This window comes from Pholis gunnellus (genome assembly GCF_910591455.1).
Source record: "Pholis gunnellus genome assembly, chromosome: 12".
NCBI lineage: Eukaryota > Metazoa > Chordata > Actinopteri > Perciformes > Pholidae > Pholis > Pholis gunnellus.
In genome coordinates, this window is record NC_136539.1 from 17,974,861 (window position 1) to 17,990,629 (window position 15,769).

General features: G+C 42.0%; 3 protein-coding genes across 4 annotated transcripts; 2 read left to right on the forward strand and 1 right to left on the reverse strand.

Annotated features, from left to right (window-relative positions):
- Positions 1-693: 693 nt before the first annotated feature.
- Positions 694-2,535, forward strand: LOC306704068 (chymase-like; the record flags this gene model as incomplete). Its single annotated transcript, XM_079170279.1, has 5 exons — positions 694-802; positions 1,027-1,174; positions 1,532-1,670; positions 1,962-2,222; positions 2,368-2,535. The coding sequence occupies 5 exons, from the start codon at positions 694-696 to the stop codon at positions 2,533-2,535; spliced, it is 825 nt and encodes a 274-aa protein (XP_079026405.1).
- A 419-nt stretch (positions 2,536-2,954) lies between these two features.
- rabl3 (RAB, member of RAS oncogene family-like 3) lies at positions 2,955-5,542 on the reverse strand. Its single transcript, XM_079169965.1, has 8 exons — positions 5,480-5,542; positions 4,935-5,026; positions 4,604-4,733; positions 4,394-4,508; positions 4,087-4,237; positions 3,616-3,687; positions 3,188-3,226; positions 2,955-3,085 (listed from the first exon to the last, which is right to left on the reverse strand). The coding sequence occupies exons 1-8, from the start codon at positions 5,523-5,525 to the stop codon at positions 3,029-3,031; spliced, it is 702 nt and encodes a 233-aa protein (XP_079026091.1). The 5' UTR covers positions 5,526-5,542; the 3' UTR covers positions 2,955-3,028.
- Positions 5,543-5,746: 204 nt separating this feature from the next.
- Positions 5,747-12,192, forward strand: gtf2e1 (general transcription factor IIE, polypeptide 1, alpha). Of its 2 annotated transcripts, none has more exons than XM_079170815.1 (6): positions 5,747-5,903; positions 6,385-6,680; positions 6,833-6,990; positions 9,874-10,069; positions 10,377-10,612; positions 11,313-12,192. In XM_079170815.1, exons 2-6 carry the CDS (start codon positions 6,391-6,393, stop codon positions 11,768-11,770), a joined length of 1,338 nt encoding a protein of 445 aa, XP_079026941.1. In that variant the 5' UTR covers positions 5,747-5,903; positions 6,385-6,390; the 3' UTR covers positions 11,771-12,192. The 2 variants fall into 2 exon arrangements, with proteins under 2 accessions (XP_079026941.1, XP_079026942.1); XM_079170816.1 differs by having other exon boundaries at positions 6,388-6,680.
- Positions 12,193-15,769: the final 3,577 nt, after the last annotated feature.

Consider the following 15,769-nt stretch of genomic DNA (forward strand, 5'->3'; position numbering starts at 1 on the left):
ATTATTGTTTATAGCCTCTCTTAACATGGAATTTAAAATCAGTGAGCTTTACAGTAAAATTCTTACATGCATGTCTGTTTTTAAAACACCATTGAAATTAAGAGCTTATGAGAAAATACATAAGCGAGCATTATGTGTGTGTGTGAAGTTCAGTGCGTGAGGTGTGACTACCGTTGTGCACGTTGTGGTTCACTGTAGCCTTAGACACAGTTTCCACTCGGCTATTTAGCATTTACCTTAACTCTCTTCCTTTGGAGGAAATGTGAACTGTGATAAAATATGAAGCAGTCAATGGAGTACATTTGTGATAGCCCACAGTAAATATGGACCTTTCTGCTTTTTGGGGCAGGAAATATAGAATGTACCAGCAGACAGGACCTCCTGGTCATAACTTAGTTTATTAAAACTTTCTATAGATGTCTTTTTTTTTTTGTTATTCATTATTCTTTTGTCGAGGCACAAGGACACATACAGAGTTGAATTCAGAAAAGCGCTTCACATTTAAATTGTTGATGAATTAACAACAATGTATGAGCGCCAACTAAAATGACATGTTGGCAGTTTTATCTCATTTTATTAAATGGCCTCGTGCTGCAGTCAAAAGAAAAAAGGTGTGATCTCATTTCTTCTGTGCAACACTGACACCTGCCCACAACGTTTCCGTAGTGGGAGGTAGAACGTTGACTACAAATGATGGCAAGGGGAGCACTTCCAGCCACACTGTTCATCTTCTACTTCTGCACAACGACCATGATCCACACTTACTGCGTTATCATTTTCTTGCGGCTGCTCTCCCTCACTGGTAAGATGAGACTACATTTCTTTATTGCCGGTGGAGACATGACTAGATAATAACAGACGTTTTTAGGGATCATAGATGATCTTTAAGAAGCCTTTTTAATGGTTGGAAAGTCAGAATAAAGTCTTTAATTTAGCTTCTTTCTTTATGTAATAATAAAAAAACAGTGATTTGTTTGTGTGTGTTTTGTAATCTGTGTATTAATTTACCTTCTCCCTCCATGTAAGGGGCCTCTGAGAGTGGCATAGTGGGTGGGAAGGTCACAAAGCCTCATTCCAGGCCCTACATGGCATCACTCCAGTTTGAGGGCCAACATTCATGTGGCGGAATGCTCATTCGGGAGGACTTTGTTTTAACGGCAGCACACTGCAAACAGTGAGTTTCGTATGAAAAAAATGTCACAATCAATCAATTAACAAGTTCATGGGTACTAATTATTAGCATTTAAAGTGTTTTATTCCCATCGCTGCATACTTGTCATTTACAAAGATGTGTTGGTTATTACTTTTAATGGTTTTTATTTGAAAAATGTTGTACGAGTGATATGTTACATACATGTTTGTCGTAGCCCGGGGTTGAGAAAAAGACATGACATTTTCTGTCAGGGGACACTTTTTACATATTGTAGTCATTTGTATTTCTAAGACATTGTACTTTATCATAAATGTTTTCAAAGTATCATTGTTAAGTATAACTAAATATTTTGACATTAATTGTGCGCTTGTTTGTCAGACCTCGGCAAATGACGGTGGTACTTGGAGCACATGACATAAGCAAGAAAGAGGAAAGCCAGCAACGGATCGAAGTGGCCGAGTACCATAAACACCCGAAATTCACTGGAGAATTCGATTATGATATCATGTTGCTTAAGGTAAACTAAAACTGTGTAAAAGATGATATCAAAACTTGTGTGTAAAAGAAAGTCTCTATAAAGTATTTTGTGCGCTGTAGTTGATGTCATCATCTCAGTTTGCCACGTCTTGTACGGCGTTTATGCTGCACATGGGGGTTTCACACATTTGCACTGAAGGATGTGGGTGGGGAACTGCTCAACATCCAAAAAAACAACAACTCAATCTTGCTTCAAGAGGACATAAACACACATCACAACGTCTGACAGATGGTTAAACTGCTTCATGAAATACACTTCTCTCTTCCACAGCTAAAAAACAAAGCCAAACTGACGAAGTATGTGAAGGCCATCGGACTACCTAAGAAAGATGGGAAAATCCCAGCCAACATCAACTGCACCGTGGCCGGCTGGGGCACAACCGGTGCCAACAAGCCGTCCTCAAATGTGCTGAAGGAGACCACGGAGAGAATACAATTCAACAATGAGTGCAAGCATATATGGATACAATACTTCAATTCTGAGCACATGGTTTGCACCAAAGTGGACAAAAAGTTGGGAGGGATTTGCCAGGTAATCTAACAATAACAATAGGCAAATAAGTAACCAACCATTATATACATCAATAATGCTGAAAACATGGAGAAAACTGTTTTATTTTTGTAAGTGCCATCTTTTTTTGCATTATATTTAATCAACTCTGTTGTCTTTTTCTTAGGGGGATTCCGGGGGACCACTTATCTGCAACAGTAAGGCTCAGGGTATAACGGCTTTTACCCTGAAAGATGATTGCAGTAATCCCAAATATCCCCATGTCTTCACCAAAGTCAATTTCTTTCTCCCGTGGATTAAGAAAGTGATGCAGGGATTGGGGAATGTTGCATGAGCCACGATTCTGAGGCCAAGAATATTGTCCTTTCCTCACTTGCTTATTGAACAACATGGCAAACATTTAGTGAATTAATCGTCTTGGTTTTGAAAAAGAATTCATGAAGCAAATGTTTTGAATGTGAAAATAAAAATACAATTGACAGTACAAACAAAAAACATGGAATTAAATGATTTAATACAAATGTTCACTGTTCATATATAGCATGTGCCTATTACCTTTTAAAATAAATCATCTTACTATCAAGCTTGTTTCTTCATTTTTGTGCTTAACTCCCTTTTGCCAACTATGTACATAGGTATCTTCATCATTCTATTAGTTATTCATAATATTTCATCTAATCAAATTATTATAATTCATTAACAAACATCACAACATTTGAGAAAGGTGAGATTAGCGTGGGGTGGAAGTGCATCAGTGTGATGGTTTACTTGTGGTGTTAAAGCCCAGAGGCATTGCAGCCAAACCACACCACAGACCACAGCTGTTGTCAGTCATAGTGCAAACTTTTGAAGTTGAACCGTTTTCTGTCGGTGAAACCCGCCATCTGCAGAGAAAGTGAAAGAGATGTGCGGTTTTACAAAGGAACAGTCACAAACTGAATTCCTATCACCGACACAGAATTAAAGACTGGAAATGTAAAACTCACCTGAGTCGGGTCTCTTGTGAAATATCTCTTCTCTATTACCTGTTCAGGAGATATGTTGAGATTGAGAGACTTTTTAAATACAAAACTCACATATGTACATTGAAACAAGCAACTTTGCACTAAAAAGACTAATGTTAGAAGTTACCCACTGGGTACAACACAAGAATAAAGGAAATTACATAATTTTCTTACTGCTGTCTATCAAGTGTCTTTACATCATACATGATGCCACACAATTGGGATTACTGTTTAAGTATGTTAATATATTAAAGAAATAATACGCTTTAATGTAAAAGAAAGTAACTTTGCCTACTTGACAAAGTCAAAGTTGTTTGAAATGTTGTAATATTCATGTTGAAATTCAATTTCCCAACAAAAAGGAATTGAATACATATACACATTTATACCCAGAACTGTGGGTCCCTCACCTTGTCAAAGAACCTGCTAAGCTTCACTGCATTGGACGTGCCTGCAGCGAGGTATCTCGGGTTGGTGCAGTCCTGGGAAAACAAAACAGCACCTCAGCCACAAACCTGAGAGATATGGAGTCTTTTCTTTCTCTGTGTTTGTGATTGTAGCTTCTTTCAAATTGCTCTGATGCCGTATGTTTTTCTTTACATTAACAAAAAAAATAAACAATCCTGATAAAGATTGAATGAGTGAATAATGTCCTACTCAGCTCTATTATCCAGCAGTGCTGCCACTGTGGTGAGAACGAGAAGCAGACTTTATTTATAATAGTCTTGTTATAGTCTAGCAATGTTTTTGTGGAACATTTCTGCAACAGAGACCAATGTTTGAATGATATTTTAACACATAGATGAAGCCAGTAATGTTACAGATTACATTTACAACGGGCTTAAAGATCAGAGCCTGTAGGACTTAAAAAGATGACCTACGAGATTGATCTCCTCTGCATTAAAGTCTTCCGACAGGAAGGCCGTCCGTGTGAGAACCTCATTGCGTTTGTTCTCTGCGATCTGGTCAAACTTGGTGCCGATCAGCAACAAAGGCACCGAGTTCTCAGCAAACTGCTCTCTGTCGTAGTCACTGCAGGGAGCAAACAACGTGACGTCAGGATCCAACATTTCAACTCACAATGTAATACCTTTAACAACTGTGTCAGTGTGTGTGTATGTGTGTATATATATATATATATATGTTACGCCCCATGACAACAAACAATACCATGACACGTCTACTCACCCATTTGAGACGATAACTCCTGTTGGAGAAGAATCCTTGTTTAAAGCTTCTAGTGACCAGCGGTAGAGATTCTGAGACGATTTCTTGTTTGTTAAATCGTGTACCAACATAATTCCTGGGAAAAGAAAAGAGAAGAATATGACAGAACTAAATATCAGCAACCTTAACGATTCCAGATTTCCTTAAATAATCATATAAAATCGTCTTTACCATTAACTGAATTGTAAAAGACAGCTCTGGTGCTTTTGATACTGCTGGCACTGCCAAGAGATCCTCCGACATCCCAGAGTTCAATGTAGTAGGTTTTCTCTTCCGGGGTTCCCTCCTTATAGTCTTGGACCTGGAGTTGAATAGTTATTTAAAATCATTTCTTGGACCATGTATGATTCCAACATTTCAGCATTTACACATTGTTATTTAAAAAGGTTGTTGTATGAGGTGAATACAGTGTATCTGAGGCCAAGTTATTAAAAAGACCCGCAGCATCATTGTAGACCTTATCTCCATCAACCTTTGTAAATTAGGTGATCAACCTGCTTACCCGAACGTCCACAGAGCAACCAACAGTCCACGATGGATTTCCTAACACCTGATTCTGGCACAGCAGATGGACCAAGGAGGACTTGCCCACCCCTGCAACAGATAATGTGGGTGAATGGATCAGTATAAACTCATGCAATGACGTTTTTTCCCCCTGTAAATCATATTATTTGGCTTTCAGTCTTGATGTAATAGTTACTACTGCTGATTGCAAGACAATAAAGACGTGGTTTGCTTGTATATGACACACGCCTCCATTGTAAAAACAGGTCAGTGTAACATATCCTCAGTTTCTATCAAAGCACGGTGAGTAAATGTCTTTAACGAGCTGTTGGATGTCACAATTCGGCATTTGCAGGTCCACCTTTACTCCTAATTCAACAGCGTAGACTCGACGATGAAGCTGCGTATGCAGGTTTACGGAGTACATACTTTTAAAGATTACAAGGGTTGTAACCCGGGTTGATATTTACCCAGAACAAACGTATATATATTTACAAATATGCATTCAAGTTCACGTTAGAGTCTGAACGGTATGAAACTTACCGGAATCTCCTAAAACTAGTACTTTTACCCTGTCAAGAGAAGCCATTCTTGTTTTCTTGTGACAGCGGCGTCCCGGAAGATAATAGTGGAAACTCCGCCCACAGATATTATTTCTCTAATCTGATTGGTTCCCAAGAAAATAAGGAAGAAGCAAAGCCATTCGTCAAAATGTATCTCGATCAACAATCCTTTGCTCCTATTGGCTATTGAGTGCAACTGGTACGCCTTTGTTGTGGTTTTGGTATTATTTCCGGGTTGGACTTCTCAAGTAAATCATGAAGCATGCTAGCTAACCTGAAGCAGTTTAAATATTCAGAAGTACACATGTTTCAAGTGAGCTTAAGCTGTGTTTGTTAGAGACAAAGTCGGCGATGACCTAAGGAAGCGGTGGCTTTGTCGTATTGGTAGAACATACCACTAAAGAGTAAGTTATCGGCTGCAACGTTAAGTTTAGCTAAAGTTAGCATACGGCATCATCTGCGAGCTAGTCCGCTAAATGAAAAGATAGCGTAAAGTGCGTCCAAGTAAAGCGGCTTAAACGTTAACGTTACTGGCTAAATATAATATCTGTACTGGTAGTTATGGTCGTTGCTACCTTGCTGCATTAGTCATTGTGATATATGAGTTGTTTGAGTTGTCTAACGGTTAGATAAGTTACGATGCCACTATCCAACAGCAGTAGGCAACTTAACAGGCGAGAGAAAGAACATTATTCGCAAAATATGATCCCTCAATCTCTTCAAATAGTATCCATGTAGTTCGATCTTTCATTTCCGTCCAAATTTAACCTAATATTCCCCCCAAGCGTTGAGTGGTTAAGGTATGCTACCTGAAAATCTAGACTCAATTCTTCCACTTTCTGATTTCCTTCTTAATGTTTCTCGTCTCTCTCTCTCTCTCCACAGCAGAAGATGATAGAACCAGAGGTACTGACAGAGGTTCCTGCAGCACTGAAGCGGCTAGCCAAGCAGGTCGTACGGGGTTTCTATGGAGTGGAACACGCCTTGGCCCTGGATGTGCTCATTCGCAACCCGTGTGTACGAGAGGAGGACATGCTGGAGCTGCTCAAGTTTGATCGTAAACAACTGCGATCAGTACTCAACACCCTGAAGGCAGACAAGTTTGTGAAGTGTCGCATGAGAGTGGAAACGGCCCCCGATGGCAAGACGACACGACACAACTACTACTTCATCAACTACAGGTGGTTATTATCTTTGTATTATATAAAGTAGACATCGTCTTTTGACGGCTGGGGAGAGTTACGTATGTATGCTGTGTGCTTTTCTTTTATCAGCCCATGGCAACATCTTAAATACTATAAGGCTTTATTGACCTGCTTTCTTTTTTTTTTAGGGTCTTGGTCAACGTGGTGAAGTATAAATTGGATCATATGCGACGGCGCATCGAGACTGATGAGCGAGACTCCACCAACCGAGCCTCCTTCCGGTGCCCCTGCTGCTTCTCCACCTTCACGGATCTGGAGGCCAATCAGCTGTTTGACCCAATGACAGGTAAACAATCGAATTATCCAACACAGTGATTTTTCAACCACACCAGTGCACACCAGAGCTAAGTAATCCAATACTCCTCAATGCCAGTGGGTGGCAGTAGGTAGAGCAATAATGGGGAAAAATGCAGACTATAAAAAACTAAAAACAGAGAGCGACTGAGAGCTGTTGAGGAAGAGCTTCGTGTTCATCAACACATTGAGGGACTTGTCATTAAATTGTCAGCATGTATGCTGTATTATGCTACAATGTGTCATTTTGTGGCAAAAAATTGTACCGAGGCTCAAAAGAGGTTGAAACACGCTGATCCATCAGGCTGTTCGTTGTTGTTGTTTTTTATGACCAAGGCCGTTCATTTTCAGTGCTGCCTGACAATGAAGCCGTCTCTGTAGAAGACATTTACTGCTCTCTCGTGACCACACTACCACTGTGCAGTTGTATGTGCTTCGAAAGAAAAATCAATCGTAGATGATTAAAAGAACACTGAGATGTGCTCTCAAAGACCCGTCGACACCGACATCACTTGCACAAGACGAGGTTTGTGACAGGAGAGGAGAATGAGCATCTAAAGCCTTCTGTGCTCCTGCGGATGAAGCCCATTGCAGGTTGTGGCTTCTTGCTTCCAGCAAAAATAAAAGAGAGTATTATAATAAAGAAGAACATGAGATTCAGTGTTGCTATGTCACCTGATCAGTAAGTGATAAGTAATCTAGTCCATATATTTGCTAGTTTGGCTATTTACCCCAAATTAAACTGAGGAATTGAATACCTGGCAAACCTTTTGATTAGATGAGTTTTGGTTACATTTAAATGTTTTCTAGATAATCTTTTAAGCGTATTTGAAATGACTTCCTATCACAGCAAAAAGGCCTGAAGCACAATCGTACTCTGATTCTCAGCGGTCCAGAGCCGTGCTTCTAAGTGGACATCACATCACTCACTTATCACCAGGAGCCGTCCATTATGCTGTGTTTGACGAGTGAGTAAGAGAAGCAACCTGCAAGTCAGAGTGTGGGTGTGGACATGCAGAATGCAAAGGGGAGACGATGCTAAATATCCATTAACAGCAGACGTAGACTCACACATGCTTCTGAATTCATAAGTCGATTGACAAAACTAAGACTGGAGTTTCATTGCATTTCATTTTCTGCAAGTTGTCTACCCAGCATGTCCTGGTATGGGGGGTGTTAAAGGATACATGACAATGTGCATTTAAATGAAATGATAATGCTACAGAAGAATATTGTGCCTGTGATGAAGGTCGTGTATGCTCCATTCTCTCAAGCTGTGTTCATTCATAAACAGCGTTCATTCTTGAGGCCTCGTGCTTTCATTGTCTGCCAATCCAAATGTTGACTACCAGCCAACCAACACTGTCGCTAGGAAACAAAGAGCGTGTGTGCTACGTGAGTGTTGAAAACATGGCACCAGGCTGGAGAGAAGGGTTTTGCAGCCCCTTCTGGTGGAAAGTCTCATGTCGTGTCACCGAGTCCTGCAGTCCAGCTGTTCTTAACTGCAGCGAGGTGAAGAGTTAAACCACTGGAGGTCAACAAAGGCAAGATTTTCCAAGGGTGTTAAATTCATCTTTTGTCATCGGGCAAAACATTTGTGTACTACAGAAAACACCTTATCAGTAAGAAAAAACGTAATATCATTTGAGCTGGTTTTAAGTAAGACAGCTGCTCGTAAATTGCCCAATAACACCACACTGGATGATACATTTGATAGCTTCACATTCCCAGCTTCGTGCTACTGTTTTGGAGCCGTCAGCATCTTCCCGGCGTCTTGCCAAATTCCTTTGCACTTGTCTCTTGTTTCAACATATCTCAACTGGTATCAAATCTGGCTGCGGAGGCAGTAACCCTGCACCCTGACGGAGGCTGACAGAAAGGTTTCCTGGAGCTCACACAGTGGTAGTCTGATAGACCGGTGGCTTCTTCAGGGCAAGCAACACTCCGTTTTACCTCACAGGGATGGGAAGTGACATTACTAGTCTGCCAGCTCATCATTGTGACCCACAAAGGAGAGCCGGAAACCCTTCCACTCTGACTTTTCACACTTCTGTAATGCGAATGTACACTCCTCTCTCTTTAGAACATACGTGTTTGTTTGTTTACTCTCAACGTTTTGGCTGAAAAATAGTTGTTTTTTAAAATCCTACTTTCTTTTTCCACATGCAGCACATGTGCGCTGACCTCTCTCTCGCTCACTCTCTTTCATCCCATGCACACACTTGTTTCTCTCTCATACACACAAACACAAGTCAGACACTGGGTGTGTGTGTGTGTGTGTGTGCGTGTAACGCTGGAACATTTCCCATTTATTGAAACTGAAATCAGCCAGAGAAACAGATGGCCGAACATGCCCTTCTCTTACTGGTAGGAAGGAGGTCCCAAAGAGAAACATTAACATCATTAACAGCAAGGCGTTGTTGTTTTGGGTAGAAGTACACCTATTAGCTGAATGGAAAGTGGAAGTGAGGTATCGCAGGATTGCTTCGTCAATCATAATAGTGGACGTGTAGCAGCCCGCATAAAACCCTCAAATCACAACAAATAGAGTAGCGGTGTATTGTTGCACACCTTTAACCTCAATAACAGACATATACAGTACATCTAAAGAGTAAAGGGCAACCACTCAGCGAGGAAGTGCTCATGATTATCCTTTTATCTGTATCTAGAGTCATGCAGGTGTGTTTTTACCGACAGAAACCGCAGCACATTCTAACCGCAGCACGCTAAAGTTGGTTTACAGCCTGCGGCTTTCGGCTGAAATGAATGCCCTACAGGCACGTCCCAAGGTTGTGGGTAACACAGTGTGTGCTTTGGTCAGGTAAGTAACCAGAACACCCCCCCCCCCCCCCCCCCCCCTGTTGTTCACCCATAGGTACATTTCGCTGCACCTTCTGCCAGACGGAGGTAGAGGAGGACGCGTCTGTCTGTTCTGACGGCAGGACGATGGTGGCCCGCTTCAATGAGCAGATCGAACCCATCTACGCGCTGCTGCGCGAGACCGAAGATGTTAACTTGTCTCAGGATCTGCTGGAGCCGGAGCCTGCTGAGATCCCTGCCCTCAAACAGAGGTCAGCGTCTGACAAACCTCACACTCTGCTTACTAAATACTCATTCCCCTCAGTCAGCCAGTCCGCACGAGTCAGCATTTTCACTGACAACAAATGGGATGTTCTCCTCTGTCAACTGCATTAATGGCCCCACTAATATTGGTTTAACTTAATAACTGTTTGTGCAACGAGGGAATTCAATTCTATTACACAGGAATGTGACATATTTAGCTTGACAACACATATAGGCACACTCAATGTTTCATGTTTCATGCTTAAACGTGATAGTTTGTCAGTTTAAAGGATGTTTACTGAATCTTTCCTCTAGCCGCGAACGTGCTGCTGCAGCAGCCGGATTGCACTTGGGCCCACACCGCGAAGCCTGGTCGAACAAAGGCTCGTCTTACGCTGACATGTACACCCAGAATGTGGTTATCAGCATGGAGGAGCAGGAAGACCAGCTGAAGAAGGCCAATGAAGGCAAGGCACCGAAGGAGAGGCCCGTCTGGTTGACCCAGAGCACCGTGCAGGGTGCTTACAGCGAGCCCGACATCATCAAGAACAGTAAGTGAGAGGTTCTTACGGAAACCCCCATCTAAGCACTAACCAGTCAATATGTAGATTTCACACTATTCTGATGGCAGAAGGTTTTGCTTGTAGATGAGCCCAATCAAGACCCACACCTTTCACTGCTCTTCTGTGACCTTAAGTTCCAATCCCTGTTCTGTTTGCAGTCAAACCGGATCTACTACAGGTCAACCCAGGTTATCTCCCTCAGTCAGAGAGGCCCTTCACCGTGCTAGCTTATTCTGACATTGTTTCTCCACCCAAGGGCATGCAGCAATCAGGCCTGGCCAGACTCCCATTGAACCGTATTTGCTTAATTGAGATAATCAGAGGCCTGATTAGTGCATGGCTGAGCAAGAATTTCTCATTAATAAAATCTATTCTGTGGAAATTGCAAGAATTATGCCTTCTGAATATCCTGTGTGGTCTCTGGATCTGTCTCTAATGATCTTGTTGGAAACAGACATGACATCCGGAGATGACGTGGTAAAGTATGCTAAAGCTGCAATAAGGAATGCTTGATGAGGCTGGAGCCTAGGCGGGCCAACCGTGTCTTGTTGTCCGGTTCTAGGCACAATTTAGAAATACGTAGCAATGTTTCGCAATGTTCTAAAAGTTCCAGAATAATTAACAGGAGAGAGTGATTTCAGAAGTGAATATATTTCTAATTTGAATGAGCAATTGTTTGTTTTCCCAGGTGGAGACGTTGCACCCGTAGCCCAGGACGGAGCAGCAGGTCACGGAATAGGTCAGGCAGACGAAAATGAGGAAGTGATGCGCGCCCTGCTCATCCATGAGAAGAGAGGTGCGGCAGCAACAGGTGGAGCAAGCGCTGCTACCAAGGGGCTCGCCTCCAAATCCAAATCCAAAGCCAACGCCAGCGACTCGGAGAGCGACACCAGCGAATCGGAGGACGAGTCTCCCTCAGTTCCCCCCGCCGCCGCAGCTGCTCAGCATCGGGTCGCGCAGGAGGAGGAAGAGGACGACGACGAGTTTGAGGAGGTGGGGGATGAGCCGATGGTGATGGTCGGAGGCAGGCAGTTCTCCTACCGAGAGGTCAGCCAGAGGCCGGAGCTAGTGGAGCAAATGTCTGCGCAGGAGAAGGAGGCCTACATTGAAATGGGACAAAACCTCTTCCAGGACATGTACTTCTGAACACACACTCGCATATATACACACACGCGTACATTTACACACTCATTATCAACAGTTTGATGAGTTCCCCAAAGTTGACTTCTGCTGTCTCACACTGTCAGCGATGACGTCTGAGAGTTTGTGGACACAACTTCTCAAGAAAAAAAGAAGATGCCGCTCAAGAAGTATTTACAGTCGGCTTTACGCTCTTGCGTTATAAGAACCAATGACATGCTCTGACTGTGTTGTCCAGGTGATCACGCCTTTAGTATTCTGTCCTCCAGTATTTTTTTATTCTCAGTCATCAGCCCAGAAGGGAGCTGGCTAGCAGTTTGTGCCAATTTTTTGTTTTTTTGTTATTCTGAAATGAAAATAAAACGGACTAACAGGCTGTCTACTCCAGTTATGTTTTAAACGTGTTGTCCAGTCATGCTTCTCTCATGCGTCTGACTGGCCAGATATGCGTCAAATGTAATTAATTCAGCTGTCTGTAAGCAGTATAACACTGAAGGGTTGAAGCTGCTTTCACGGGTATAGAGAAGGTGTTGGGTTTAGTATTTTCTGTTTTTCAGACCGGATTTAAATACTGCAAGAGAAACGAGAGGATACGGATGAACTGTAGCGGTTTACAGTAAAACATTTGTTACTCTGAACAATGTGTAACAATAAAGATACTGCAGTACAGCAATATGCATAGACGCAAGCAGTTCAGAATGTAAAAGTAAGGGGGCACTGTGACATCTGTCTTCTCACATAGTGAACAAGACAGACTCTAGTTAGTGTTCGGAATTATACTAACACTCAATTATACCCCAAAGCTGTTTACAGGAGGGCCTCAATGTTGCTCACCATCATGTGTCTGGATATGACGTCATGCTACAACGTGGACCGATGTTAGATCTGATCTGTTATCAGCCGTTTGCTATGAAGGCAGAGTTTCTACCATGTTAAATGAGCATTCATATCAAACCATCAAAGCAGCAAAAGATATGAGGTGTAAACCATGATGACACGAGGGGAGTGCATCATTTTATTCTTAATTATATTAGCCTCATGATAGATTTCTCCCTCTGACGCACACGTTAGACGCATAGTTAAACTAATGTGACGCTCTCATTGCAGTCAACTAATTCATCTTTTCACTATTTGTGTGTTACAATGCCTTTCTTATCAGTAGTTAGGGAAAGTAATGGTTCACTTATCATAAAATACAATGTGCAGGAATATTACTGACAAATATTTGCCACTCAGAAAATGAGCTGTTCAACCCGATAACACGTCTTATAGTAAAAAGAATAATAAAGATATTGTGAATTGCTGATACGCAACAAATGACACAAATGCTACCCATTGCATCTAATGCGTATCCAAATCCAGTCAGACTCGTCGGTGTGTTATTCTGTAATCTAGGATGGTGCAGCTATTATAGAGGTCGATGGCATAATCAAGATGATAGACGTTCTTATGTGAAAGCTTTGATTTCAGGAGAAATTGAAGGAAAAAAAATCCAGGACAAGATTAACAGGCTCTGGGGGAAAATAACATGCAATTCATGCCATTCCACTCCGTTGTGGTATCCTCCCAGTGAGACCATTCCTGTCTTGTCTGGTCACATCCGGATGACAGTTATTCACTGAAGCGGTCCCTACGGGGCAAACACACTCCCAGTTTCCTTCTAGATGTTCTCCAGCTGGATTTAGGCTATTTTGTTATGTGGTTTTCCAAATAATGACTGCTTTGATGTAACCTCAGTAACCTACGGCACTGGGTCACCTTCTCATAATGGTGGGGGGGCAATTTCCCCTCAAATCTAGAGTCTGAATACAGACGTGAACCTGGCATTTACAGAAAACCGGCCTTTTCAAATACAATGTTAAATGTTACACCTGTGATGTCATGGGGCCTGCTGAAGCGACATTACCCCTCTCTTCTTTTTGAGCAATATTTACCAGATAAAAAAAAATATATGTATATTTATATAATATACCATTTACACCCTTTATACTCGCATAATGTAGGCTGGATTTGCATATGAATTGCAGTGCGATTCAATGAACAATACATGACTTTAAAAAAGGTAAGTCCATAAACACTAAAAGGGTTTATTTCCTCAAGAGCATGTATGATGACAGCAATGTTAATAAACATCTGCTCAGTAGAAACACAGTATTACGTGTGTAAAGTTCAACTTTTGGTGGTTGCACCAGAAGAAAGCTCATGAAGTGTCCATAAAATGGCTTTTCCTGAGCCTGAATATCAGCCCTCCAGACGTGCGGACTTCCAGACTTCAGTCATAGGAACTGTAACATGTCTGAAGTGTTATCCATTATCACGTCAAGTCTGCACCAGTGCTGGGCTGTGAAAGATGAAATCATATGGTATATCACACCTTAGTCATAGTCATTTACAATCTAGCTGGGGCATGACAGGTGTTTCTAAAAATCCAAAATCATTGAGAATGAACACCTGATGGCTCCACTGAGGTTTTGGCCTCTTTTAGCTGTTGTTTTGGTTTTAAATGTACCGTATGCTCTCACACCAACCCTCTGTAGGCAACCCTTTCTAGCAAAAATGCTCTGATGAGTGCGTATGCTACCTGCCCATTTCCAAAGGCAGATAGGCAAAGTTATGAAGTGGGTGGTAATTGGTGAACATAGTCCATTAGCTTAATATGCAAACATTTATCTCAGAAGATGGTTAGAGTAACAAACCAGTGGATATTGCATTTGTCAGGTGGCCTGATGATTGCAAATGAATGCTAATGTTTCTCCATGTCTGCAGTGCAAGTAGGTAACTACTCCAAAGGCCAAAGATGAATTCAAAGCAGCTTCAAGGAGACCAAGCTACGAGATAATTGCCTGAAAAATAGCAGATAAGTTGGCACTGGTGAGTAGTGCATGGTGTTGATAATGTAGTTCAGATACCATTATATTATATATCATTTATATGTGACCACAGAACATCCTGTTCATCATGCTGGAGGGTAGCACTGGTGATGATAGGTACACCAAATCCTGTATTAGCGAGGAAAAAAATAAATAATCGATGGTGAAAATGTCACGCTCTGCAGAGAAGCTTGGTGAGGCCTTACACCTCTGGCGCCCTACAAGTCCATATATTCCTTTTAAGTTAGAGGATGGACACCTGTAGGGCAGAGCCTCAAAGGTCAGGATGAAAACAGGACCTGGCCTCATTAAAACATATCCCACCCTTCCAGACAGCTCAATTAAAACCTAACCTCATGCTGTGCTATTGATCTGCCAAGGCAAGCCTGAGTGTGGGGAGATAGGCTGGGTTAGGAGGGCGAACAGAACTCAGTCGGGAATCTAAAAGCTGTATAAATTCACGGGACCTTGAGGATCTGATATGGCGTTAGTGAGAGGTGCTAATAGGTTCATGTGCGTTAATGAATTTAAACCGAAGTTCAATGTCAGCTCTCTCCTCTGGACGCCTTTATTGTTGTGTTTTTCCTCTCTGCATTAATGTCTACTGATCGGGACACAAATATTCATAAATGCATGTGAGCTCATTTTGTCTGCGAAAGAAAGAGAATAATTGAACAGAGGCGGAGTTACGGTTGACGTCGAGGGAGCGAGCGGAATTTCACTGGGACAGGACATTTGGAAGGGTGTGGTGTATAACAGTTTTGTGTGTGTGTGTGTGTGTGGGCGGAGACTCTCAAAAAGGCAGTTGTATGACTGATGCTTCACGAGGTTTGCCCGAGACGATTACATAAGGATCGATTGCTCAGAGGTGTCTCTGTCGCTCTTCATCCAATAAAGCCCGAAGATTAACGACTCAATGATCGACCCTGTTTGCCGGTCTGTCGTCCAGCCTCCAATTCTCTTTCATCGTTTTCTTTGAAATCTGAGATCTCATAATCTATCCATTTATCTTTATGGGCGTTTGGGACGTACAGGTGAAGACATTTTCAGATTAAAGAGGTTTTCACACTCAAGCTCAAATTTCTCCTTAACACTATTGAATTCTACATACCACTTTATTAGAACAATTACGGCA